Below are 27,736 nucleotides of genomic sequence, written 5' to 3' on the forward strand. Positions count from 1 at the left end.
GTTTATGCTTTCTCTGAAAATCGGGACATAATGATCTTTATGATACATTAATATTTTAACAAAATATTTAAATGTGACGTATTTATACTGTTCACTCTTCAAACTGCAATATTGATATTAAAGTGTATTTAAACGCTATATTACAATGAACGAAAGGAAGACAGATGCCTCAGCTAATGTATAAACATTATGCAAATAAATGAAGATTAAATCATCTTAATGATTTACAAAAAATCAACCAAAACAAAATGGGTTCTCATAATATACGTCTACAAACTGCAAATTCATTTTAAACGCGACATTTAATGATTTTACTTTCATTTCCTCTCGCACACAGTCGTCCGAATAAAGCACTTTCGTTTTGTTCTCTGTGAGCGAATGGAAGGTCTTTGAACTTGTATACCGTGTAGAAATTATGCAAATAATTTGATATTAAATCATCATAATCATTATTTTGGAAGAAGAGGTATCAATCATTTATGAAAAATACGTATTCAAACTGCAAAATTATTATAAATTATTATACATTTCAATTAAAATACTAAATTTAATATTTTATAATATTTCATATCACTGACAGTTAAATTTTAAAGTACTAATTAAAACAATAGTTTTTCCGACCTTTCTACCCTATTATTTTTCAGCATGTTACCAGAACCGTTTTGGTCTTATGACGTCGAACACACATGCCAAGTTTTCCCCATGGAATTTTATCTTATGTAAACCATATCACAAGCCGGCCACGAGGCCGGCGTGTAATAAGTAGCTATCATTCATACCTAAAATTTAGGGTTCTGCATACTGTGTGTGCTTCAGTATATGAAAATGAGTTGCCACATATCGTTCCCCATACACTATTAACAAGAATCTCTATACGTCCATCATGGAAACCTAAACCGTTTGCTAATCTTAATCCAGATATATTTAATGGGTAACCTGTATAATATAAAAGAAGGTGTAAATTTTTACACGAAAAATATGCATATAGCATTTAAAACAAATGGCCCGATAACTTATCACCCTTTGTTATACTCTTTCATTCATACTTGATAAACAATTTAAAGGCTAGGTTGTTAATAACTTCTTACAGAAATTGAAAATAGAAATAAATTTAAATGTGGTATTTAGATAAAGCATGTTACTGCAATGCACCGTCACTGATAAGAAATAAAATTTGCTTACCAACGACGGCCTAAAGTACAAGACATTATTATAAAAAAACGACATTTATGACTTATGTACGGAAGCGTTCTATTTCCAATGCATAATGTTCTACAAAAGAGGATTACTCCTAGGAGGAAAAAGTCTAATTAGGGGTTTATAACTCATACGCAGGCCTTTATAATTTCTACGTAAGACTTAATAAGTACTACGTAGGAGATGCAAAAAGCCAAACTAGCAGTTTATAACTCCTACATTGGACTTTATGATTCCAACGCACACGGGGGAGGAAGTGTTACACGAAGTATGGAGTTCTTATGATAACTAGATCAGGAGTTCTTGTGATACCTGTCACGGAGTTCGTCGGAAAACTTTTGTATATACTACAAAAACACTCGTTGAAAATGGTTCTTTTTATCTTTCAAAAATGAGTTTTAGGTGCTTAATTAAACTTTAATGATTAAGCTTGTCTTACATCTTGTATTATTTGTCAAACACTAATTCACAGGCCATTTTTCAGCGCCTCTTGCTTCAAATCTTGTCGTTTTCAGTAAAATTTTCAAATTATTTGCTAAATCACAAGTATTGACCGGTTTATTTCTGGTCTTCATCCTTGCCATACATAATTACATAATTATAATGCAAAATTGCAAATATAAAGCACCGGCTAACAGATTTATACCCGATTTTTCAAATGTCCCGGAGTTCTTGTGATAACTCTGAAGATGTCACAGAGTTCTTATGATAACTTTTGTTATTGCCAGTTATTATAAGAACTCCATCCTTCGTGTTACACTTCCTCCCCCGTGTGCGTTGGAATCATAAAGTCTTGCATGCATAATGATTCACAGGGCAATTTTCCGGAGCTGAGACAAGACACTTCACAGTGTATTACAAATATATTTTTGAAGGGGGGGGGGGGGGTAAGATGGTAGTTAAATGCCTTGAAAGGTATTTGAAATATAGGTGGGGGTGAAGTGTATTTTCACATCGCCGATATACCGATCCGGAAAGTTGCGATTTATGAGCTTTATGCATGATACAAATGACAGATTACTTGTACGTACCGTAGTAGTTATCAAGTCCTACGTAAGTTATAAACTCCTAATTAGGCGTTTTTTCTACTACGTAGGAGTAATTAAGTCCCAGGTATGAGTTATAAATTCACAAATAGGCTTTTTATTTCCTACGTTTGAGTTAAAGGTCCTGCGTAGGAGTTTTAGAGGTTTGTTAATGTTCTACGTAGAAGTAATAAAGTCCTACGTAGGCGTTTTTATTTCCTAAGTAGGAGTTATTTAGTCCTATGTAAGAGTTATTTAGTCCTACGTAGGCGTTATAAACTCATAATAAGGCTTTTATTTCCTACGTAGGAGTTATAAAGTCCTACATAGGAGTTTAAGTGGCTGTTAAATGTTTTACGTAGGAGTTGTAAAGCCCTAAGTATAGTTATTATTTCCTATGTTCGAGTTATGAAGTCCTACGTAGGAGTTATTAATCTTATGTAGGAGTTATAAACTCCTAATCAGTATTTTTAATCCTTTGTTAGAGTTATAAAGTCATACGTAGGAGTTATAAAGTCCTGCGTAGAAGTAATGAAGTCCTATGTAGGAGATATTAAGTCCTTATTAAACGTTTTTTTATCTCCTTAGCAGTATTCATCTACATCATTAAACACAAACAGACAAAACACGGATCAACATTATAATTTCTAAGGCTTTATAACTTCCAAAGTAATGACATACCTGGTGATATGCAGGTTATCTTAGATACAGACCAAGTTCCATTTCTTAAGCATATAGACGTGTTTGTGTTTGAAGAATATCCAGCATTGCAAGATATGGACAACACCGTTCCACTGGCAGATATGGATTCTACCTTCCCATTCGTAATATCTATTTCTCCACAGCCTTTCAGAAAAGAAATATATGTGTAGTTAGAGACTAACTTATAATTAATGTTTAACTATAATAGCTGTTTGGATAAGCTGATATCCTGTATATTTTTATTGATGTTGGATTTTTTCTCTTTTAAAGGATCTCATACAACACTTGTTACATTTATTATTTGTTAACTCTGTTTTGTTTACTTTAAATTAAGATAAGCTTTTCAAAGGGTAAGCATCTGAGTTTTCAACTATAAATTATTTCTTCCAGAAATACGGTCTATTCGGTCATACAAAAATACACTAAGTAGGTCGATATCAAACCTGTGCACATGATTCCTACATCGGAGCTATGTGTGCAATGCACGTTAGGAACAAAAGAACATTGGTTTATATGATTTTCATGCCCGCCACATCTGAGCTCTTGTGCAAATATTGGACCGATGCCTTTTCCAAAATGTGCTCCGGTGAAAAATGTTGTCGCTCTGTAAATAAGTATTATTTTTAAAAGTATTCCATAAATTGATTTAAAAAATGAAATGCTTACATAAAGCTTACAAGTACTGAAAAATACACGTATGTTTTAGATTATATTTAATTGAATTGAATAATATCAATACATACGATAGTCCCATCATTCTACACAACACTCTAGCATCTCTCATATCAAACGAATTGTGACATATTGTTCCCCAAACACCATTCACATTTACTTCCACACGACCTTCATATGTCCCGCTTCCTCCTGGTAGTCTTATACCCGTTACATTAAGCACAGAATTTCCTGAAATTAGAAATCAATATGATTGGAAATGAAACTGATACCTTATAGGTATTCCATTATATTATAATGCTTGGAGGAAAATAAATTCATGCCAATAGTGATAACATGTATGTATACTATACTGTAATTTAATTTAACTATTTACTGTGTTGGAGCAGTACCTATACGATTGACAGAAATGATGATCAAAGTAGAACGTTTTTTGGCGATTCTTATTTTTTCCCACTCCTTACCGTTTTTAAATAGGTGTGAAGAGTTGAATTTGCCATTTTAAAGTGCATTTTGGCGACTGTAGAACGAGATTTTAGCATTAAATATTTCAGGCGCCCGTCCGGGATGTACGGGAATACGGTATATAGTGTGGTGATCCAATACTGTAAAATAGTCTCATTGTTTGCAATGTATATTAACAACCAAAATGTTACTTGGCGATGAAAATGTTAAACCTATTTCGAACACTGGCACTTTCTTTGTATTACAATACACCTTGAGACTATCTGACAAAATTTGTATCGCATTTTCATAAACAAAAAAAAATTTACAATAGAAATAAGTTTATAAGTTAACATGATTATATATGTGCCTTTAACCATTTTATAAATACAATGAAATACAGTGGATTCATTATAGATTAAGAAGCGCCTTTTTGGGGTAAAATTGGACATTTTTTAAGACATAAACGAAAACCATAACTTTAACTTGCCCTGATTATAATTAAAATATCACAACAATTAATTCCTATCTAAAATTATCTATCTTTAATTATGATTTCAGATAATAATGAAACTTTCAGCTAATAGAGGACGGTACACTTACCTTCTACCTGTGCCAAATAGAATATCAACAGTAGAGCTACAACTGCTCTTGAACTCATTTTTACATAAGTGACATTGAATCACATCCAAAAAACTTATCTGAAGAAATTATAAACAACACAAATAAAACAAATGAATATAATTTCATTTGATAATTATCGAATTGTATCAAATCGAAAAAAAAACTTATCTGAAGAAAATATAAACAACACAAACAAAACAAATGAATATAATTTCATTTGATAATTATAAATATTATGTCACTTTTACATATTCCAAAAATGAATTAAAAACATATTCTAAAATATATCATTTAAATAAGTTATACAATAAAAACAATTTAAAGCATACGTTGTACTGCTACATAGATTGTTCAGATCGTTCTGTTGTTGTCACATGCGCGACATTCTATATATACTCCAATTAACGAGTCCATTTGAGCTGTTTTCAAGCAGGTATCCCCACGATTTTATAAATTTTCCACAATAAGTGGCATACATATTATACGTGTTTTCAATGACTCCACTTCAGCCTTATTTGTCATAAAATACTCATGTAGCATATATCTTTGTTATAAAATATTTGAATTGTCGTTTTTATTTGCAATAAAACATGTTTTGTTTGTTAAACATAAGCTGTTCAGTAAACTTAGTTAATCCTTTTTGTTGTTGCAAACTAGCGTGTTTTTGATGCTGCTGCTTTTTGTTATCTGAGCAAAAACGTACATTGTTTTTTTAAGTTTAATTCATAAATTCAGACATAAATGCTTTTATAACGTTTAAATAAATAATTTAACTACGTAAATATCTCTTAGGACGTCATGACGATCAAAATAAAATGAAATATGTCAATGACCAGTTGAATGTTAAGAATGTTATAGTTGATTATGCCTCTAAATAGATCGAAATAAAATATCATTTTCGCATCCCCTTAGCTAGGTTAAAATCCTGCATGGTTGAGTCAATCATGTCAATAGTTAGAGTAATATTTAGCCTGACACTTGCTTCATTGAAAAGGGTTTTTAAGTGAAAAACAATTTATGACAATTGTCAATCACAATCGAACTGTCCAGAATGGTAGAGGTACACTTAGCTGTGTTAATACAATTGAATAGCTTTAAATCTCGTTTGACATTAGCTACATTCAAATTAATTATATTAGTGGTTAGTAAAACAGTAATGTCATTAGCTACATTAACATTTATCATATTTGTGGTAAGTTTAAAAATCAAGTATGGCATTAGTTACTTTCAAATGGTAAGTTAGAAAGGTATGGCAATAGCTACTTTAAAATTGATTATATCAGTGAGTTTGATATCAAGTATGACATAAGCTACATTACAATACGTCATATAAGAAGTAGGTTAAGAAATCAAGAATGAAATTATCTACATAAAATATCAATTATATTTGTGATAAGTTAAACGACCAAGTATTGCATCAGCTTTATCAAAATAAATTGAATAAGAAGTGACTTAAAAGTCGAGTATGACGTTAAGTCTTAACGATGTGCAGCATTCGCCAAGCTAAAAATGGCATTTATTGGTCAGACTAAAATAATTCAGTTTTAGTTTGACATTGGCAAGATTTAAATTAAATATGGCATAAGCGTAGTCATACTTATGTTACAAATAAGTCAAGGTGAAAAATATGTTATTCGTTATGTTGTAATCATGAAAAAGGATGGTCGGGTTCAATTTATGTTTTCATTTTGCTAGGATATTAGATCATAAAAGAAAATTTAATTTTACATTCAATCAGAGATGTTATATTTCCGACCCTTAATGATCGTTCAGCACGACATAATTGATATGCTTGTGGTAACTTAGTTCTTTTTATTTTGCTTTTTTCTTGTAGGTTGGCTCCAGTATTCCTCACTTGAATACTGTTGAATCACCCCTAGGATATGTGGCCTGCTTTTTAAATTTGTCTTTTGACGTATTATCTGTGATATTCAGGCTTCATAACCTCGGATCTCCTTTCAAAATTCCATTTTATTTAGTTTCGCCCACTGCTTTTTTTTTCGTTAAGGGCACATGCATTGTCTTACTTGGGGACCATATGCCGCTTTTCATGGAATGGCATTGAAAGTTCCATGATAACCGCTATATTAACACATCTGCGGATGTTTCAAAATTCAAAATTGTACCAGTTCATGTTAAATGTTGAATTTTGTTGAAGCCGGTGCTAGGGGGCGTGGACGGTAGATTGCACTTTACAGTACCGTCCATGAACAGGCTCAATCAAACCGAGCCTGCAACATTTTCAATTATGTTGTGTTGGACTTTCTTTAGGGATTCATATGTTCTCTATTTTAAAAATGAAGTAAACGGCTAAAACTGATGAAAATATATCGGGAAGTTAAGTATTTATGAAAATAAAAGTATCGTCCTGATGTCACGTGTCCTTCGCTCTTCAGTTTGACTTCACTTGCAATTTTGAAACTGTTTTTTATTAAACTGTTTTTCACATAAAATATTTTCTTTTTATTGCATTGTGTATATCGTAAATCTTGTTTAAGGACAATTTAAAAAGTGTAAGTATCTTACACTTATTTCGTAATGTCTCAACTAGGAAGTCTTAAGAATAAAACAAGTCCTTATTTATCTTCTTGAGTATAAACAACCGTCTTGGTTATTTACTTAACACTGTTTTAAGCTTGAACAGCAAATGATAAGCACAGGCATTGATATAAGACAGTAATATGAATAATCTGGCAACGTCATACTCAATGAGAGAGTTTTGCTATAACCTTAATGTGTTTGTTGATATGTAAACAAAAATCGGGTTAAGATAATTCATTTTTTATTTGCATTAGGACAATACAAACAATGCGTTTTATACAAGTTTGCAATAAAGCATTCCAAAAAGTAGGTTGAAGTATGAAAATAAAAACATAAAAAAATTGCCATTTTTAATGTGCTCTCTATAAATTGATTAAATATTTTATTGCAATCACAGATACTGTCATATAAAAAGGGCAATTAACTTCATAAATTCTCCCTTTTTACTCTCTTGACATTTGTCAAAAAAAGATCAACCATTTTTTTTTTCAAATTTTAAGTACCAGCTATATAATACAAAATTAAATATTTTACGTTTTAAGTTTAAAGTTTATTTTATTCCATATTTGTATTAAGACAAAAAAAAATAATACAAATAGGAAATGAAGAAGAAAAATTATTTTAATATATGATTTCAGTATGAAGTGTGCATTTTTTATTTTACATTTCTATTTCTATTGGCTTAAATCGTTTGCAAATAGTTTTTTAATAATCGTTCGGGTGGCCGACAAGGTCAATATATAGAATTATATTTCCTGAATTACATTGAGAATCGTCAGTTTCCATGACAATCGACTACTGTGTATGAAAATAAATGTTTAAGCCATTACTTGCATCTACAAACATTTGAAAGGTTAATTATCCTTGGCAACGGTAACCGTAGCAACGTTTACTCAGACTGTCATAAAACTATTTTATCGGGACACTCTTTAATTAACTTTAAGACCATATTTGCTATAACACTAGGTATTATTTATGGTAATTTAATAATTGCTAATTGTATGCTCTGGCGAGCTATTTTTTAATGTACGTTTGAACTTTATTAGGCTGTAAATGGTAAATTTACATGAAAAGGTAATTGTTTCGTTTAGTTCTAAATAACATATTCGGGCGATTCAAATATTATAATTTCTCTAAAATTGTACTTTTCCACAATAATGACTTCAAACTTGATTTACTGTTTTGTGCAGCATAAAGCGAGGCCGTCAACTTCTGAATATGTGGTCTCTTTTCTTGCACTGCAATGAATATAGTCTAAAATTGCTCTTATTACATTGGTTTAATAAAAAAAAATATTTTAGTTCGATTATGTAGGAAGCTATAATGTTATAGACACACTTTCGAATCTGTTCCTGGAACCAACCTGTACTTAGCAATTGTGTAAAGTTTCTTGCTCATTGAAACAACGACTTTCCTCTCACGGGGTTTGAACTTGTTATCAGTTGAAATTTGCGATGGTTCCTTTACAATGTACGAGTATGAACTGTTATAATAAATCTTGTCCGAGATTTGGTTAAATGAGATATTTATTTGCATAACATCTTGTCATTAGTTTGGCTAAAATTTATATTTTATTTTATCATACAGGGAACTGTGTAAATCGCTTGTTTCTTTATCTCGCTGAATTTTGTTTTGCATTTTCAACCAGTGATTAAATATATTATGGTACTTGTTGTGTACCTGTGTGTTTGGGTTAAAATTACTGTACCTTTTGTTATTGCCTGAAACGTTTCATGTATTGTCATGGAAAATGGCAAATCGTCAATATTGTTTCATAATATTTCCACCTGTTAAGGGTAACAATTTTATAATTAATAAAATGGCAAATCGTGAAAATTTTTTCACACTATTTTGCACCTGTAAAAGGGTTACAATTTTTGTATTTGATAAATGACAAATCGTGAAAATTGTTACATAATACTATTTTTGCACCTGTAAAGGGTAACAATTTAATTATTTATAAATAGTCCATAAACTTACTGATTACCTCTCGTATACGAAAATATACAAATAAAAAAGATACGTTAAAAGAATATGTTAACAAGATCAAGATCCTTACTTTTGATTTTACTATTTTCACTCGGTTATGATTACTTACTGAGAAGGATTAGCATTATCAAAGATCCGTAAAACAGCTTAGAAAAGCTGCAAATCTTTATCCAAAATCTCTTACAGTACGAAACCCCACAGCGGCGAAATTGTGTGTGGTTTGAAGTGAAACGACCTATAACCAATCGTACAAAGACGCCATGAACTGACTGTTGCAATGCAAAAACAATGTTAAATAAGTAGCTTGTTTTAATAAAAGGAAACTTTTCATTACACATGAAAAAAAAACTTAGTAAAATAAGAGAAGAACAGAATCCCGAAAGAACGGCTAAAACAAGAAAATTAAAATTGTTGCAAGCTCGGTTTAATTGAGCCTTTAAAATAATGATATGAAATTCTGTCCATTATGTTATGACAAAAATTATTTTCAGCTGAAAGTTCATGTTGGTTTGATCAGACATTTTTTGATAAGGAACTATATTGTTATTCATATTTGAACCTGCCTCGTACGATAAGAGCAGGATAAAAATCATCTCGTCATATTTTATCATAAACTTTTAAAACGGAAAATTAGCACTTTATTTCAAATTTAGGCGTAAAGTAAATAGACTTATTACAAAATCGTAAATTATTATAGACGTCGTAGTTCGGAAACGGACAAATTATGGGTGAATATTATGATGTTATATGGTGGTGAGCTTAGTTTATTAATGTTAAATTTTATAATTTTTATCTGATTTTAATTTATTTCAGGCGTTTTTGGGATGAACTTATAGGAACACTCACTAAAAGAATACATACTTTCTTTTTCAATAAAAACATCTACTTAAGTTTACATTTTTTACAACTGAAAAAATTATCTTGCATCAAAAAAACAGTGCGATTACGTTCGAGGGATTCAAGTATAGTAATAAAAATTCCGAACAGTATTTGGTTTCGGTTTTTATTGTTTTATTTCAGATGACTCACTATAATGTGATGATCCTGGTAACTCTGGTTGGATACTCAGGTTCGTATGAAATTCAAATTTCGTGTGTACGTAGTTTTAATTAAAATATTCATTTAAATATTTATTTTAGCCCCCGGTGCTAGGGGGCGTGGACGGTAACTTGCACTTTCCAGTACCGTCCATGAACAGGCTCAATCAAACCGAGCCTGCAACATTTTCAATTTTGCCGTGTTGGGCTTTCTTTAGGGATTCTGTATTTATCTATATTATTAAGGTCATCTTTACACAAATTTCCAAATTAACGTAATGGTTTGAAATTGAACGAAACTTTAGATTACCGAATTTCCTCACCACCCCCCTCCAACCGAATTCAAAACTTCTTGACCCCCACTCCCCAAATGATAGAAAAGATGAAGTCATTGAAAATCATGAACTTATATGAAATGGTATACGAAATGAATGTATCGCTAACTGATATTAGAAATTGAAATATGGATGTGGATGTTTTTCGCTTAGTTTATCGACCCGCTTGTGACTTTATAATTCGAATTGCTATCTTAAATCAATTGATGCAGCAAATAAATAAAGCGTTACAACTAAAGTGTTCAATTTGAATGTGAAGAAACGCAACATGTGGCATAATTGTTTCCTATTTGACCATTCTATAGTTTTTGTTTATGAAATACCATAAAATGGAGGATGTCAAACGCCTTTTGAAAGCTACATTACCTTTGCCTGGGTAAGTCTACGGCGGTATATTATGTATGATAAAAGTATTAACTAATTTCGGTCTGTTTTCATAGATGCCAGACAAGTCATTGTAAACAACAATATAGTTAAAATATCTTAAATAACAAATCTATCTCAAAAAAGCCTTTTGCCTTGAAAATGTCAAACATTTCTAATATTACTATAGTGCATATGGCTACTTGAAAACATGTTGCGAATCTCAATCGTCGTTTATTCGTAATATTAAGACTTAAATTGATATTTTTCCGGTTGAAAATGTCTTATTATTAATATTTTCAGAATCTCTTGAGTGTTTAAGTTGCTCAGATGTTGCAAATATAGATGGATGCAATGTCACAACATCATGTTCAACTGGTCAGGTAAAAATATTGCATACCAGACGAATTGGCTATAAAGACATATTATAATAAGCGAAACAGTGACCTTTTCGTAACCGCGCCCGTCCCAGAAATAGATTGTTGACAACTACCATGTTCCACATATGATAATAAGATAATAACGTAAAAGAAAAGATTGAACTAGCTTAATATAGAATTGACATGTTAACTACTATCAAAATGCAGGGTAAATAGGAAAAAGTAATGCATGTAAATTATATTGTGCCAGATTTTGCAGAAAAAAGACTAAATGCATATTACTTTCACTACTTTTATCAAACATATTGATATACAATATGCTATATATGTAATATGCAATGCTTGATTTTGAAAACAAAAGACATTGACGCATTGTTTTGTGTTTAATGTCCTCTTTTCTGGTTTCATGAGTTAAAATGGTGTTTAATTTATTTATTGTTTTTACCTAGAATGAGTTTTCGTTTTTCTTTGTATTGAAATAACAATGAATATAACGTTTACGTTTCAGTCATGTAATCACAATATTAATTCAGGACGTCACAGTCTTGGATGTGTAAACAATAAGGTATTTCATTCTCCAAACCAGTGATCATTCCAAAGTTCTTAAACCAAAGTTAATTACGGTGTTATTATTAAATGTTATTATTATAAATGTGCTATCCAGCTAGCTTATGGAACGTCAGTGGATCTACTCAGGTGCCCGCCTGTGCCTGAATCAATGTACAGAGGTCTTTCGCAACAAGTAAACCTGGAAAGTCGCCATATGACTTAAACAGCGTCGGTGCGACCTGAAACCTTATAAAGAATATGTATGTGAGAATGATTTTTGCCACATTTTACAGAATTTGAAATCATTTTACCCATTATGAATTGTCTTTCGAGCGTGTAGCATTATTCTAAAAAGAAAATAATGTTTGCACTTGGCACATTTCAATAAATGTACAGTAAATTTAAGTTGTTCTTTAAACTTAAAAGTACTAGCATGTATCTAGTATCAGTGGTAAAGACACGTATGAATCCACGCGTAAAAAAGTCGGCAATAAACTACAAATTATATCACGTTTTAAATTGAATATGTTTTTGTTAATTAGTAAAGGGCAATAATCCAAAATGTTCAGCATTTGATTCTTTCACACTAACAAACTATAAACAATTGTGATATTAAAAAGTAAACAGTTTTTTTCACAATAAGAGGTTTAACAATAACTATATTTTTTTTTAAAATGAACGGATGCTATTGTTTTTCTTTTTACTCGTTTAACTGACCTCAATAAGGGATCAAAATTGCATAAATGTTAATAGACCGTAGAATATTTATCTTTTTCATAGAACTTTTTGCTGTTGTTGTTGTTATATTGTTGCATCTTTTAAACAGGATTGCGATTCTCATGCTGCCGTTTCTGCAATTATTGGGAGAGATATAGCTTCTAGGACAACATCTACATGTTTCGAATGCTGCTCCACCGACCGTTGTAACTTTGCCCTTTGCCATCATCCGGAGCGTAAGAAACAAAAATATTTTTGTTTTTATGTTTTGTTTTTTTCTTATCGTTGTTATTTTTTGACTTGGTCGATGTTGTTTATTGTTGTTCTTTCTTAAGAATAATTATAATTATGGTATTTCTATACAACCAACCGTTACTCATTTTATGTGCAACTGTGTTGTAGAAATTGCAACCGTTGTCCTTTTTTATTTCCTTTCACAATGAGGGAATATTCAAGAGCAAATAATTCACCTTTATATTTTTACAATGATATTGAATCAATAAAAGAAAGCAATATGAAACTACTGGGCAGATATATATCTTTTCCCCAAAGTTATGATTATACATATAATAATTTCGTAAGCTTTGAAAAGGAGATCCAAAATAGAATCATTTGGCAATTTGGACTGTATAAAGCGCGTGTGTTAATATGTTTGTCAATTATTGAATGTAAGATAGCCAAATGTCTATGGAAGGACATTTTGTTTTATAACACGTGCTGGTATATTTATGAAAACAGTTCTCCTGAAGAATTGAACATGTGTATTGTTTGAAGTTAGATACATTTTTGATCTGTAGGTATCACTTTGATATGGAGAACAGTTACGATACATGTGTACTTGTTTTATTTCAATCATGTACAATGCTTTAATTATACAGAAAAGAAGTGTATGTTTCAGCCAAACAATGTGTGGACGATGAATCTGTAGATTGTGCACAAATGAACTCACTATTCAGTATTTGTAGTGACATTGTACACGCAAAAAAAGTCTGCGCAAAATTCTGTGGACTCTGTACGGGTATGCTGTCTTCCTTACGATTGTTCATCTTTACAATAGTTTAAAAATAATGCAATTAAATGCTTTATCTTGTTTTGAACTTTAATTGTGTATCAGATTGACGATCTGGTGAATTAAGTACTATATAGGTTATATTAATGATTTTTGAACTTTTTTCACAAGTGCTGAAATTAAGATAAGGATTAAGGCACTGGCAAAAACATAACATAAAAACATAATCATACCTTTCGATTTTCTTTGTAAGAAAACTTGTACTTCGGTATTTTCTCTCTAGAGACGTGAGCAATTAAAACGTTCATTTTATTATATTGGAGTACTAACGTCTAATCATATATCATGGAAAAAAAACCACTTAGTAAACTGATGTATCAAATATTTGTTAAAAACTAATTATTGTTCCATTATTTAGTTGACGGAAACTGGACTTTATGGTCATCTTGGTCCAAATGTGATGTTACCTGTGAAAACGGACATCAAACTAGAGCAAGGACCTGTACGAATCCGGCACCACTAAACGGCGGTCTTGACTGTGTTGGGGACGGAATGATGACAAAAGTTTGTAGGAAAGATCAACCATGTCCAGGTAACTTCAATTCCAATATCAATGTTTATGTATTCTCAATAATGATAAAAGTAAAAAAGCTCAAATATAATTCAATAAATAATGATTAACCTTTTTCATAAGATTATTACTTTATCGATCAATTCATAGTGCATGGTGGATGGAGTGATTGGTCACAGTGGGGTACATGTTCAGTTACCTGTGGTATGGGAATGCAGCGTCGCACAAGGACCTGCTCTAATCCGCCACCAAATCTTGCTGGAAACCATTGTTTCGGAGATAACACAGAATCACAACTTTGCATGCCTGCACCATGTGCCAGTGAGTAGTAACTACTAATAAATATTTTGAAATGTGAAAATGTGACATTGATACACGTTATTGTTGTCAATCTCTGGGAATATCCGGCATTCGTAAATGAAATTATGTCATGAAACAAAATAATACTTTAAGGGCTAGAACACGGAATGATTTCCAATTGTTAATTAAATTGGACAGAAACAAATTCTATTTTTCTGATGTGTTTATCTATATTATAAAATCATATAGAAAAATAACTTGCAAAAATTGTACAAATAAACAGGACGAGTATTGAAAAAAGTACTTTTAAGAAAATAAGTGCCATCACTATAAACAAATTTAAATTGATACCTTTCAAACATTGAGCTTGTCATTCTTCATACGTTGCAAAAGCAAAGTCTTGCTAATTGATAGAATTAGCTGTGAATTTGATGATAAACAACAAAGTATATTACAACATAATTTTAAGATTTTATGCAGATGGTGGTTGGAGTGACTGGAATTCATGGGGTACATGTAGTGCTACTTGTGGTGGAGGAATTAGGTCTCAAACTAGATCATGTTCGAATCCACCCCCGTCACCCTATGGACAACCTTGTGTTGGATCAAATGACAGAGTGGAGTCTTGCTCTAATAATAACTGCGGTACTTTTTTATTTTATATAAAATACTATATCAACACAGTTAACAGATACATTACCTATTTTCTTTCCATGTGTTGTTAAAATATTAACTTATTAGTTAAAAAAAATCATTTAAAAACAAGCGCATTTGTAATAGTCATTGTGTGGCTAAATATGTGTCAGTAGTTCATGTATTTATTTAACCTTTTCACATTTTGTTCATTCTGTAGATATGTCATTTACTCCTTTACAGAAACAGTACATTGTGTGACCAATCAATGTGTACACGGTCAATGCTACGAAGTACTTCATGACTTCCTTTGTTTATGTCACCCTGGTTACGCTGGTCGATACTGTAATATATGTATGTCCTTATTTACAATGACATATATACAAAATTATATTTCAGCATTATAGCTTGTCTGATGATTACAAACAAAACTAGTTTCTACTTTTGATACTTATCCAAAATATTAAAACGATTTTTTTTCTATGTAAAGGGTTCCCTACTCTCATTGCCTGAAGGGCGAATGGACCCCAATGTAGCTTAGAACACACTTATTATCTGTGTAAAATTATGTTCAAGAAGAAACGTGAACGATAAGTGATTTTTTTCCTTTTATTTTCTAAGAAAATTAGGATCAAAGTTTACATGTAAATAAGTTAATTTTATACAAAATAGTTAACTGATAATTTTGTTAATATCATTTTATGCCTTGTATTTGCGAATGATGATATCTAAAACATAAATGTACCAATGATAAGAAAATAATTAGATTTATCACATACCCGTGCCCCTTTTTCGACTACGTAAAACTGGGTTTGCACGGCTGTGCATATATTTTGACTTGACATCATTTGCGTTATACAAACATACTGTCAAGACGAGTTTAATGTTAGCGTTACACTTTAGGCTCCTCAATGAAAGAAAGAAGATTCTTTTGCACTTTAAACAGTCTTTTTTCTTTTTTTTTTTTGGGGGGGGGGTGATAGATAGAATATTATATTTGTGTTGGCTCGCATAATATAATTTTATTTAACTCGTTCAATAAATGCAGTACTAAATCTAAACTCATTTAATATCCTTTGTATATTTCATTTTGAAAAAAAATAAAACAACACTTAGTTTTGTCTTTGCATTGTTCTTTAAATATACAAAGATCTATATCTCTGTGTACCTGCTTGGTAAAAATCATTTCTTTCTGTCAAGGTAACATTGGACAGTACCTACTATATTTATATTTGTTACCTTTAAATAAATCAACTTCGAGAAAATGATATTCGTGTTGTTTGTTTCCATTGATTCAGTCTTGTGTTTTTCCAAACATGAATTCTTTCTTCTTGGATGTCTTTTAGCTTTATGGAATTATTTTTGCTCTCAAAATCCATGCAGTCATGGAACATGTGAACCAGGAATTTCTGACTATAAATGCAACTGTTTCAGTGGTTATACAGGAAAGAACTGTGAAAGCAGTAAGCTTTTTCACTTATTTTTGGTATCATTTTGTACTTGAATCAGAGTCTAAATTCTTATTTTCCTTTTTACTATAATTTGAAATTTTACCGATATATAATAATGTAGGAATAGTTCATCGTACTCCTTTCAGTATATCATTGGTTCGATTCCGATCGGAAATGAAATTCTCTTTCAAGCTTCACTAATGTGATAAATGATTGCTACTTGGATCACACAAAGGGCCAATTTTTTTATTGACTTATTGCACATGCTAGGTCTCATAAAGGTGATTCAACTTATTAAAAAAAAACAAATATAACAACTTCTTAGGTCACGTAACTGAAAAAAGATGGCATTGAATAATAAATCATAAAAAAGCAAAAGATCAACAATATTTTTAACTTATAGCAAACGCCACCGACTGTTACGATATACGTCATAAAAATATTGCGAGTAAAAGTGGAGTTTATAACGTCACCCTGTGGAGATCTAAAGTTGTTCGAGAGATATACTGTGACATGGAGACAGACAATGGTGGTTGGACGGTATGTGACATATATCATATCAACTTATTCATGTTTCAAAATATCGTAATGATCATAGGATTATACATCTAAAAACGTTTAACATATAGATAAAGAAACACATATCAAAAGACAAAAGGTTTTATTCTCGATAACTAAACGTACCATTTCATAAATAAGGCACTGATACAAATATAAAAAAACTCTCTTAGAATTTTCAAATATTCCTTATATAAAAGACTTTTTACAATTCATTTAACAGAAGAGGCGTAACTCATGATCAGTGGCAATATAAGTTTTGCTCACGTTGAGTTATTTCGCTTTTCAGCTTTACTTTTTGTTTTCGATCTCAGCAAAGTAATTGTTAATACTTTTACTTTTAAATTTCTGACTCTCAATGTTTTTATTTTTTCAAGAATTATTTTAATAAAGTTTCAACAAAGTTTAGTTCATTTCAGACCATGTCTGAATACAGTATTTTCAGTATGAAAATGACAGTACTGGTGCTTGTTTCTTAATATTGAGATGTCAACATTGTTGAATTTAACAAAACATTGTTTTAACAAAACATTGTATGCATAAATGCTTCTTTTATTCTGTTTTATATAATGATTGAAAACTTCCACAACCATGTGTTATTTGTTATGTTATAAGGCGGATGCTCCTCGTTGTCTATCACAAAAATAATTGGGGTGAACCCCAAATAGTTGTCTGAAGATAAATACTAAATTAATGTAGCACGAACATAGTATCCCTTTTGTTGTATTGATAGATGAACCTGCAAATGATCACTCATGGCAGATATTAACGTACGAATGAATAGTATATCACTGAATATTTTCAATACAAAAACAACACACCAGACACACATAAAATCAAAGCTTGAGAAGCACAATTGCATCTTCCATTATAATTCTATAATTCCAGGTTTTTCAAAATCGCTTTGATGGATCTTTAAATTTCACAAGAAGCTTTAAAGAATATACAGACGGATTTGGTAGCTACTCAGGAGAGTTCTGGCTAGGTAAATACATTGGTTGCATGCATGCTATATATACATGTATATGTTAAGATGTTATGGTAATTATTAAATAAAAGAAAATTTTCAAGAAAAAAATTATATTATTCTGCGTTTAAAATAAATAGACAAATTCATATAATTTGGGAACTTTTATGCATTGAAAGATTTCATAGTTTTAAGTAGAACATTTAAAGTATTTTAGACATGTTGTGTTCGTTGATTAAGGAGAAACATGTTTTGATTTTAACTTAAATATTTTATAAGGATTAAAATACATAGAAGAAATGGCGGTCAGTTTAGCAACTGAACTAAGAATTGATTTGACAGCGGCTGACAACTCAAGTGCTTACGCAGTATTTCGAAACTTTCATCTTGGTTCATCACCTGGATATGAACTCCATATAGACAAAGGAACTGGAACAGCAGGTTTTAATAAGTGTTTTATTCCCCTACCCTATCTACCGGATATCAGTGTATATTGAATTACTGAAACAATTTTTATGAATGCTTACCAACAATTTTGGAAACCTTTAGTGCTTTTCATACCACTTACATGTATATTAAATATTTTCTCCAAAGTTATCATTAATGGAAATAACAATGAAGATATTGATATAATCACGCATTAAATTGAAATATAATCGTCAATACGGATAATATTTCATCTATAAAAATTGATTGTGCTTACCTTTAAAGTTTAGGAAGGCATGTTGATAAATGCATGGCTCACCATTTCATACGTAATTTCTGTAAAGATGATACACAGGCGTCAGCTTATCTGTTTTAATTGCAATAACATAAATTTGTAAATAGTCAGAGAGCAATTATTTGACATACAATCAACTCTATAAAGTTTCACTATCCAGTGCTACTTTGAACGTAACATTATGTATTCAAAAAAGCAAACACCTTGTTCTTTGGTTTTATTTGAATGAGGCATCTCTCCAATGACAAGACAAACATCAATGTGATACAAATAATAAATACCGCTGAAATATTATTAATATCACGTAAATCCATTACCAGCAAAATTGTTATGAGACAAATTATAAGTGTGATAGAGATCATAATTTTTATTTAATTGATAGCTAGTTTCCAGATTTTAATTTGACGTCTAAAATATCAAATAATTGTTACGTGATAATGTTGCTATTAACATAATCATAACCTTTTTTATCTTATGATATGATGTATAAACATTTAACCTTTTTCACATTCTACATGTATGTGATGCATACATTTACCGCTTTCGGTGCCTTTCTGTCCGTTCAGCCTACAATTTAGTATGAAAGTTAACGGGACATGATACATATATGTATGCTAAAATCATATATGTTGTAAGGCAAAGGCACATATGTTACTAAAAAGGCACAATGTGTCTAGACCAATTAATTGAAATAACATAATTTTCTTTTATAAGATGACACATAGCATGAGTGTTATGCCATCTAAAATAACTTAATTTTGTAGCATTATTTACCGAATAGTTTATAGTCGAGCATTAACAAAGACGGACCTCGGCAATGCCTTGAAATGAAATGTCAACGTTTTACACTTTATAATCAACCATATAACCCCTTCCAACAGGAAATACGTATGAGCTTACCCGAAGACAATGTCCTCAGGGTGAGCTTTTGTGAAGGCCCATTGTCCCCATCGTCCGTTCGTGAATGTATCAACTATTTCTTTAAACAACTTCTCCTCCTACACCACTCGGCAAAATTTGTTGAATCTTGCAGGGATGTTCCTTGCATGAAGTTCTACCATAGTTGTTCAAAGAATTAAATTTCATAAATAACTCTGGTTACCAAGGCAACCGAAAGATTTTTTTAACAAAAATCTTTAAAAAAAAGTCTTAAAAAATCTTCTTGTAAATAAAAAGAAAAAGCAAAGGCTTAGATATTTGGCATGAAACATCTTCTAGTCAATGTCTACCAAGTTTGTTCAAATAAAAGCCCTAGGGTCAAAAGTAGCCCCGTCCAAGGGGCTATTGATTTTCCGTATATCTATATAGTAAGAAATTTTAAAAAATCATCTTGTGAAAATAAAAAAGTGGTAAAGCTTAAATATTAAACATGACACATCTTCTAGCGTGACTTTACCAACGTTTGTTCATATAAATTCCTTAGGGTAAGTATTGGCCTCGCCCTAGGGGTCATTGATTTTCTTTTTATGTATATAGTAAAAACTTAAAAAACCTACTTGTGAAAATCTAAAAAGGTAGAGTTTAGATATTTGGCATGAAACATGTTCTAGAGGATGTCTACCAAGTTCTTTCAAATAAAAGCCCTAGGGTCAAAATTTGCCAGCCCCTGGGGTCATTATTTTTTCTTATTTGTATATAGTAAAAACTTTAAAATGTCCGTGTGAAAAACAAAAAGAAGTAGAGCTTAGATAACATGTTCTATTGGATGTCTTCCATATTTCTTCAAATAAAATCCCTAGGGTCAAAATTGACCCTGTCCCTGGGGGCAATTTATTTTGTATATATTTTAATAGTTAAAACTAAATCAAATATAATTTTGAAATTCCAAAAGGGCTAGTGTTTAGATATTTGGCATGAAAATCTTATAATGGGTGTCTATCAAGTGTGTTCAAATAAAAACCCTAGGGTCAAAATTGGCACCGCCCCATGTTGTTTTTTATAAGAATTATCTCACTCATTATAAGTTTTATAGTGCTTTGCTCTCACCCAATAATGACTTGCTCCTGCCCATTAGGAACAAAAATAATTTCTCTCTCAACCCTTAGTATTATTATCTGATAATTTTCGCACTCATTAAGTATTATATGATTCATTGTTATCACCAACTAGGATAAATTATGACATCTCTCTAAACCCTTTAAAGAATATATAATAGTTCTCTCACTAATATTGTGTTTTATAGTGATTTGCTCTCAACCATTATGAGAATAATGACCTCTTTCAACCTTTAGGATAAGATATAATAGTTAATCAAATAATCAAAAGGATAATGTAAAAAATATCTCACTCATTATGTGTTTTATAGTGCTTTGCTCTAACCAATTATGCATTTTTTTACTTCTTTTAATACATAGTAGTAGAATAGACATCGGTCTGGCGCAACGACTGCGCATGCGCGGCACCATATTGGATTCTATATTTAGAGTGACATCATCGTTTTATTTTTAGAATGTGATCATTCGCCTATTTTTAGAAATTTATTTTTAATATCCCGGAAGTATACGAATCTGACTTGTATATCCGATCTAGGGCTTGAATCGCACACATTTGTAGTCAGGTCCTGGGCCCTTAGACGGAATTTAATATACCATCATTAAGATAAAAGAATGTTTGTAATTTTGATACGTTGCTTACATTTAATTTAATTTAAATAAACCAAAAATTTAATATGTTTCAAATGAATATTTTATAACCTTTGTAAAAATATTATTGTTTCTTTCCACATTCTAGTAGGAAAATGACTGTTTGGCGTCGCCGTTCCGTGTAAATGCGCATGTCCGATCTATTTTTAGTCGCGATATTGCCAATCCACAACGCGAGCAATTTCATAGCCCATTGGGGTGTCAATGAAAGAAAACGCATTAAGTACAGTCGCCGCTTCAGTCTAGATTCACAATACCTATCGGACTATGTTGACAAAAACCCTTTAATCCTTCGTTACTAATATATAGCTTTTCATTTATCATAAAGGTGCAAAAGAAATTTATTATCCTTTCAAACGCAGTGACGTTCAAGTAAAACTCATCAAACCAGAAATGGCTACGCACGCATTAACATATTTTAACACTTGCATATAGTGTACCCCTTAATTAGGTTCCTTTTAGTGCATTGCTCGGTCAACTGAATGCAATATTTTAAACACGGTTTTGCCTTACAACTGGTCAAATTGTATGTGATGTAATGAACAACTCAGATCCTTTTATTTCTTACGAAATTGATTTTGAATTGAATATATACCTTATGTATACGAAACATGTAAATATTTTGAATTGAATGAAAATACACCTTTTGAATACTGTCTGTGATCATTTACTTGAAAGAGAAATTAAGCTTTAACCGGGTTTTCATCGTTTGGGCACGTTTACGCTCAAATTTTTTGAGATAAAGTCGTCTCAAGATTAGAATCACCAAAATTTCGTTTTGACCCGGGGTTCTCGATTTTCGATTTTCAAGCGTTTCATTTACGCAAGAGCGATTTTTAACCCCGAATTGCACACAAGTTCAATAAAAACGTTAGAGCTTTTACCATTGATGTCTCGCACACCTGGATAAAATATATTTTTTATGGTCTATCTTTTATCGCTTTTGAGTAATTCGAGTTAAAGACACCGAAGTACGTTACGGAATTTCTAAAATTGATTTTCCAGTCATTAATTTATCGACTCATACTCTTGATATCGTTGGATAAGCATTTTACCACACTGTTACTGCTTATTCAAAAAAGCCATTGGACCGGAACTGAAAGCACTGAAACGTAAACTGTGTTTCTGCACCAGCATGACCGTGTTTTGTATTCAAATGAATGTCGTAAGCCGCATTTTGAATTACGACTAATACGAAGTTAAAATCACAATCATGCATACGCTTCTCATTAACTTTGAAAGAGTAAAATTAGTAACAAACACAAGACTTCAATATCCGTATTAACCCTAGTAAATTGTCAAAACTTATTAAGCAGTTAAGTAAATAACTGCTTGAACAATATAGTGAAAAAAAAATAATTAAACATGTCAAAATAAAGTACAGATAAAAGAACTAGTATACCAAATATCATTTAATATCAAATAATTGATCAATACCACGAATTGACTTATATAAAAAAGACGATATTTTGATGCAAAATAAAATATAAACGTATTTTTTTTTAAACTAAACATTAAACCTCATAAAATTACAATACTTTTACCTGAAAATGTACTTTTGCTGACGAGTTCCATGCTAGGGCGTCAGTAATGACCCATATAAATGTTAATTGACTTATTGCGCATTGTCGACCGTTCTTTTTTACATAACGACATCATACGTGCTAGGCGTCTATTTATTATGGGCATTAAGTACAGCCGCCGCTCAGTCTAGATTCACAATACCTAGCGGAACTATGTTGAACAAAAACCCTTTATCTTCGTTACTAAATATAGCTTTTCATTATTGACCAACACAAAAGATGAAAAGAATTCATTATCCATTCAAACGCAGCGACCGTTAAGTACCGGCATCGCTTAGTCTAGATTTAAAATACCTAGCGGAACTATGTTGAACAAAACCCTTAATCCTTCGTTATTAAATATAGCTTTTTTATGCGTAAATGGTTTACCTGGTGCGTGTCGGACAAAGTTATCAAATTGCGTTCATCAAACAACATTGAAAGTTAAAATAAAGCCAGAACAACAGTTAATCAAAGCACAGAAAGCGCTGAATTTGTTTGGGTCTCAGAATGTCGAAAAGGTGAAGGTTGTGAGATTATAAATCAATTTGTTTTTGTTTAGTGCCACCAATGTTTTCCAGCGTTTTAATTGTACTTAATTGGCTATAAGATTAATTGCAACACTGATATTCAATTCAATGTTTATTTGACTTAAACAATTTGAAAAAAAAATGAGTTGTCTTAACTGAGTTGTCTTAACTTTGAACTCCAGACCTCTCGCTTCCTAAGGGAGAGCGCAAAACCCTCGGCCACGGTGGAGTTATATGTTAACGGCCTGAAGAAAACCATATTATTCTAACCCTTATTATTTCGACGCTAACTGTTGTTTAACAGAGGTGTAAATAATCATGGAGCATACTATGAGCATGTATATCTATAACGAATAAAACAATATTATAGATCTTCGACCATTCGGGAACTATTTTGCTTGAAAATTAATGAGCCTGTCATTTGACCATCTTTACGCAGTGATCTCTCCTGATTTTTTCGGCATAAGTATACATATGAAGGGAAGTAACTGCTTCAAAAAAGCGGACTACTTTTCGGCATTTGCAATTAACAGCATCAGGGACTGAAATTTCGCTACCATTATTTGTTTGGTCTGACGATCCAAACAAATAAAAATTACATTTTTTTTTGTACATGGATGGAAAGGTATGAATTTTTTTTCAGCAAAACATGCATAAAATTTTAACAGAAAAATGCGTTTTTTCGTCTTTTGTGCAACATTTTACGATATACATTTTGATTTTTTTCGCATCAAATGATACACCTGCCATAATGCTTCGAAATAAACCCCAGGTTCTCGAATCGATTTCTAGCCGTTTTCGAATTATGGCCCTTTAGCGGTTTTTAAACCATTTTTTTAAAGTCCATAAAACCCTTAGATTTATGTACCAATAGAAAGATCTCTGCGAGTAGATACAGAAAATGTTTTATTATATGGATCTATCTCTTACCGTTTCTGAGATAGGAAAGTTTGAATATGGCAGACAAAATCACTCATGCGTATAAATACGTATAACTTTTTCGTTACTGGATATAACATAGGCATGTTGCATTTCAAACGAAAGATCTTGACGAATGCTACAAGCTTGTACTGTTAAACCGGAAGTGAAATCACTCTTGCGTAAAAAATATTAAAATAACTAAAATAAGCTTACCCCAGTTTTAACTCCTTGCCTATTAAACTATTTATGACAAGTTACTATAGCCTATCGTTAATTGGTCCAGTTATGACAGGTTTAAACCGGTATTGCTATTTTTGATTAGCCAATGAAATTGAAGAACGATGACGTTTAAAAATAGACGGCCTCGTGTTAGAAACGTATTGATTTCTAAGTACTTCAGATTTGTGAACGTTGTTAATGGCGTCAATATGTTACGCTACTTAACGCGACGTAAAATGTTTACGTCGACGTCATCATTTTTGTTTTGTTTTGTTATTGAGAATCTCGTCATTTTAAATCTGGAACTTGATGTATTGAGACAAGTCAAAATCGGTTTGTTTAATTTAACAAAATAATGCAATTGTTTTAAAAGATAATTTACAGTAAGATTAAAATTTAAAGGTACAAAAGTTTTTATTAGATTTATTGTGTAATTCATATATAATTTATTGATGATGTGAATGCTTTTATGTTTATTATTTATTACGAAGTACAAATTGTAAATGAATATTTCAGAGAATCGCTTATCAACGCTTATCAACGCTTATTGACGTTTATCAAGGAAATAAAAGTTAAAGGCGCATACTCGTTTTGATTTTATTTGAAGTAGAACCCAAGTTCCCGAACAATTCTCGATTTGTCCCAAGTTATCAGCATCTGACATTAAAGGTATTTCTAATTTAGCCATGGAAATGCAAAAATGTGAAATCACGTTATCACAACTAGGTTTCTCTTGTGAAATAGATAACTCTCAAAATTTGAGACGTATAGTGAAGCGGTTACCAATGCATTTGAGAGTGAAATGGATTGAGATCGCACACGTGATTAATGAGTCTGGTAGAGAACCAAAGTTTTCCGATTTAGCGAGATTTGTAGATGAAAAGTCGCGAGTTGCTAATTCCATGTACGGTATAGACATTGTCAAGGAGAACAGAACATTAAAAGTGGAACACAAGACGATTTCCGGTCGATTTTATGCTGAAAAACCATCAAAAGATATAACAACACTGACTACTCAGAGTAATACGGAAATGAAGAAGTACGAGCGAAAATATAGATGTTGCCATGGTAACTGTACAGACTTATGTTCATGTGTGAAATTTAAGTCTATGAATTTAAACGAACGGAACGACGTAGTTTAAAAGAACAAACTGTGCTTTAATTGTTTGAAAGGAAATCATTCCTTTAATAACAGTGGAAAACCAAAGTTATGTACCGTGCCGGATTGTAGAATTAAACACAATATTCTACTACATAGTTGGACTGGACAACGTAACGAGGCCTCAGTCACACAATCCTCGGTGAATTGCGCAGCTGTTAAGAGTTCATTTGTGAAGAACTGTTTGGGTGTTGTGCCTGTGATTGTAATATGCGAAAACGGGATTCAGTGTTAGGAGTACTTTGGAATGTAAATGAAGATAAAATTTGTTTTAAAGTAAAATTGGAAAAGAAGCCTTTCACGAGACGTGGAATTCTTTCCGTCGTAAGTTCTATATACGACCCACTTGGACTTGTGTCACCTGTTACACTCCAGGCCAAGGGTATAGTACAAAGTTTGTGCAGATTGAAGATTGGCTGGGACAACCAGATACCACACAACATCAGTAATTAATGGCAATAATGGTTATCTACCTTATCTAGCTTAGAGAAAGCTATCTGTGAATCGCTGGTTCAGACCACAGGGATTTGGGACCGTCAGAAATACTTCAGTTACATATATTCAGTGATGGCTCGGAACGAGGCTATGGTGCATGCGCTTACTTGCGCTTTGTTGACGTACATGACAACGTACATTTTCCCCAGTGATAGGAAAATCTCATCTAGCACCAATAAAGCAGATGTCTATTCCACGACTGGAGTTATCTGGCGCTGTAGTAGGTGTAGATTATTTGCAATGTTATCTGAAGAATTAGATATGAATTTTGACCAAGTTACCTTTTGGACAGGACTCCATGATTGTTCTTGGATATATAAATAATGTGTCCAAGCGGTTTCAAGACGTTTGTTGGGAATAGGCTCAGCATAATCATGAAACAACTTCCCCAGACCAGTGGCGCCATGTGCACACAAGTTCAAATCCCGCAGGACATAGCTTCCAGAGGAATAAGTGCATACGATACTGAAAAACTTCATTTATGGTTAAAATGGACCATATTTCTTCAGCAAGACTCTGCAAAAAATTGACAAAAAATCCACTTCCGCCGGAAGTAGCAGAAAATGATAACGAGGTCAAGAAGAAGTCCTGATTAATAAAACTTCTGCAGCTGAATGTCTAGATAGCATTATAGATCGCTATTGTAGCTGGACGAAACTTAGAAGAGCAGTCGCATGGTTGCTAAGATACAAGACTTTCTGCAGACAGCGATACCTAAAACACAAGTTGAAAATGGTAGATGGCAACTTAACATTAGAAGAAATCCAGACAGCAGAGCATAACATAATGTTGTATGTACAGAATACAGCATTTTCTAGTGAAATTAACAATTTACAAAATTCTTAGCCGGTCAAAAAGGACATCAGTATCGTTTCATTGAGTCCTGTGATATATGATGACCTCATTCGGGTACAGGGTCGACTTCAATCTCGCAACCCGAGTAAATGTCCAGTGATACTACCAATAAAAATACCGTGACAAGATTGATAATACGACATATACATGAAAATAATGGCCATGCGGGAAACAGCATGTACTAGCCGCATCCCGAGAAAAATTACTGCGATACTTCAGGGACCTAGTGCAGTGAAAAATATTGTAAATGATTGCATTATATGCACAAGACAACATACCCCATTTAATGACTCAACAGATGGCCCTCTCCTACCCGAGCAGACGAACACCAGATGAACCTCTGTTCACGAATGTAGGTATTGATTACTTTGGACCACTTATTGTAAAAGCAGAGCGTACACATGTAAAGAGATTACGGTTGTCTTTTCACGTGTCTTGCAACTAGAGCAGTACATCTTGAAGTTACACACACTTTGACAACTGACTCCTTCATCGCAGCATTTCAGCGTTTTACGGCTAGAAGAGGATATCCGAAAGAAGGTGTAATGGAACAAATCTTGTGAGCGGT

At 32.1% G+C, this 27,736-nt stretch overlaps 2 protein-coding genes across 2 annotated transcripts; one reads left to right on the forward strand and one right to left on the reverse strand.

Moving 5' to 3' along the window:
• Positions 1-91: 91 nt before the first annotated feature.
• Positions 92-5,045, reverse strand: LOC132756419 (scavenger receptor cysteine-rich type 1 protein M130-like). The gene is made up of 7 exons (XM_060747491.1): positions 4,994-5,045; positions 4,644-4,741; positions 3,668-3,827; positions 3,368-3,528; positions 2,904-3,068; positions 803-936; positions 92-103 (listed from the first exon to the last, which is right to left on the reverse strand). The coding sequence occupies exons 2-7, from the start codon at positions 4,699-4,701 to the stop codon at positions 92-94; spliced, it is 690 nt and encodes a 229-aa protein (XP_060603474.1). The 5' UTR covers positions 4,702-4,741; positions 4,994-5,045.
• A 775-nt stretch (positions 5,046-5,820) lies between these two features.
• Positions 5,821-18,561, forward strand: LOC132756420 (SCO-spondin-like). Its single transcript, XM_060747492.1, has 14 exons — positions 5,821-5,856; positions 10,215-10,263; positions 11,233-11,312; positions 11,818-11,874; positions 12,685-12,811; positions 13,474-13,593; positions 14,003-14,176; positions 14,306-14,476; positions 14,936-15,100; positions 15,332-15,442; positions 16,435-16,551; positions 16,943-17,079; positions 17,986-18,082; positions 18,344-18,561. Exons 1-14 carry the CDS (start codon positions 5,821-5,823, stop codon positions 18,559-18,561), a joined length of 1,659 nt encoding a protein of 552 aa, XP_060603475.1.
• The last annotated feature ends 9,175 nt before the right edge of the window (positions 18,562-27,736 follow it).

This window comes from Ruditapes philippinarum, unplaced genomic scaffold (assembly GCF_026571515.1).
Source record: "Ruditapes philippinarum isolate M1 unplaced genomic scaffold, ASM2657151v2 ctg277_1_1_1_1, whole genome shotgun sequence".
NCBI classification, from domain to species: Eukaryota; Metazoa; Mollusca; class Bivalvia; order Venerida; family Veneridae; genus Ruditapes; species Ruditapes philippinarum.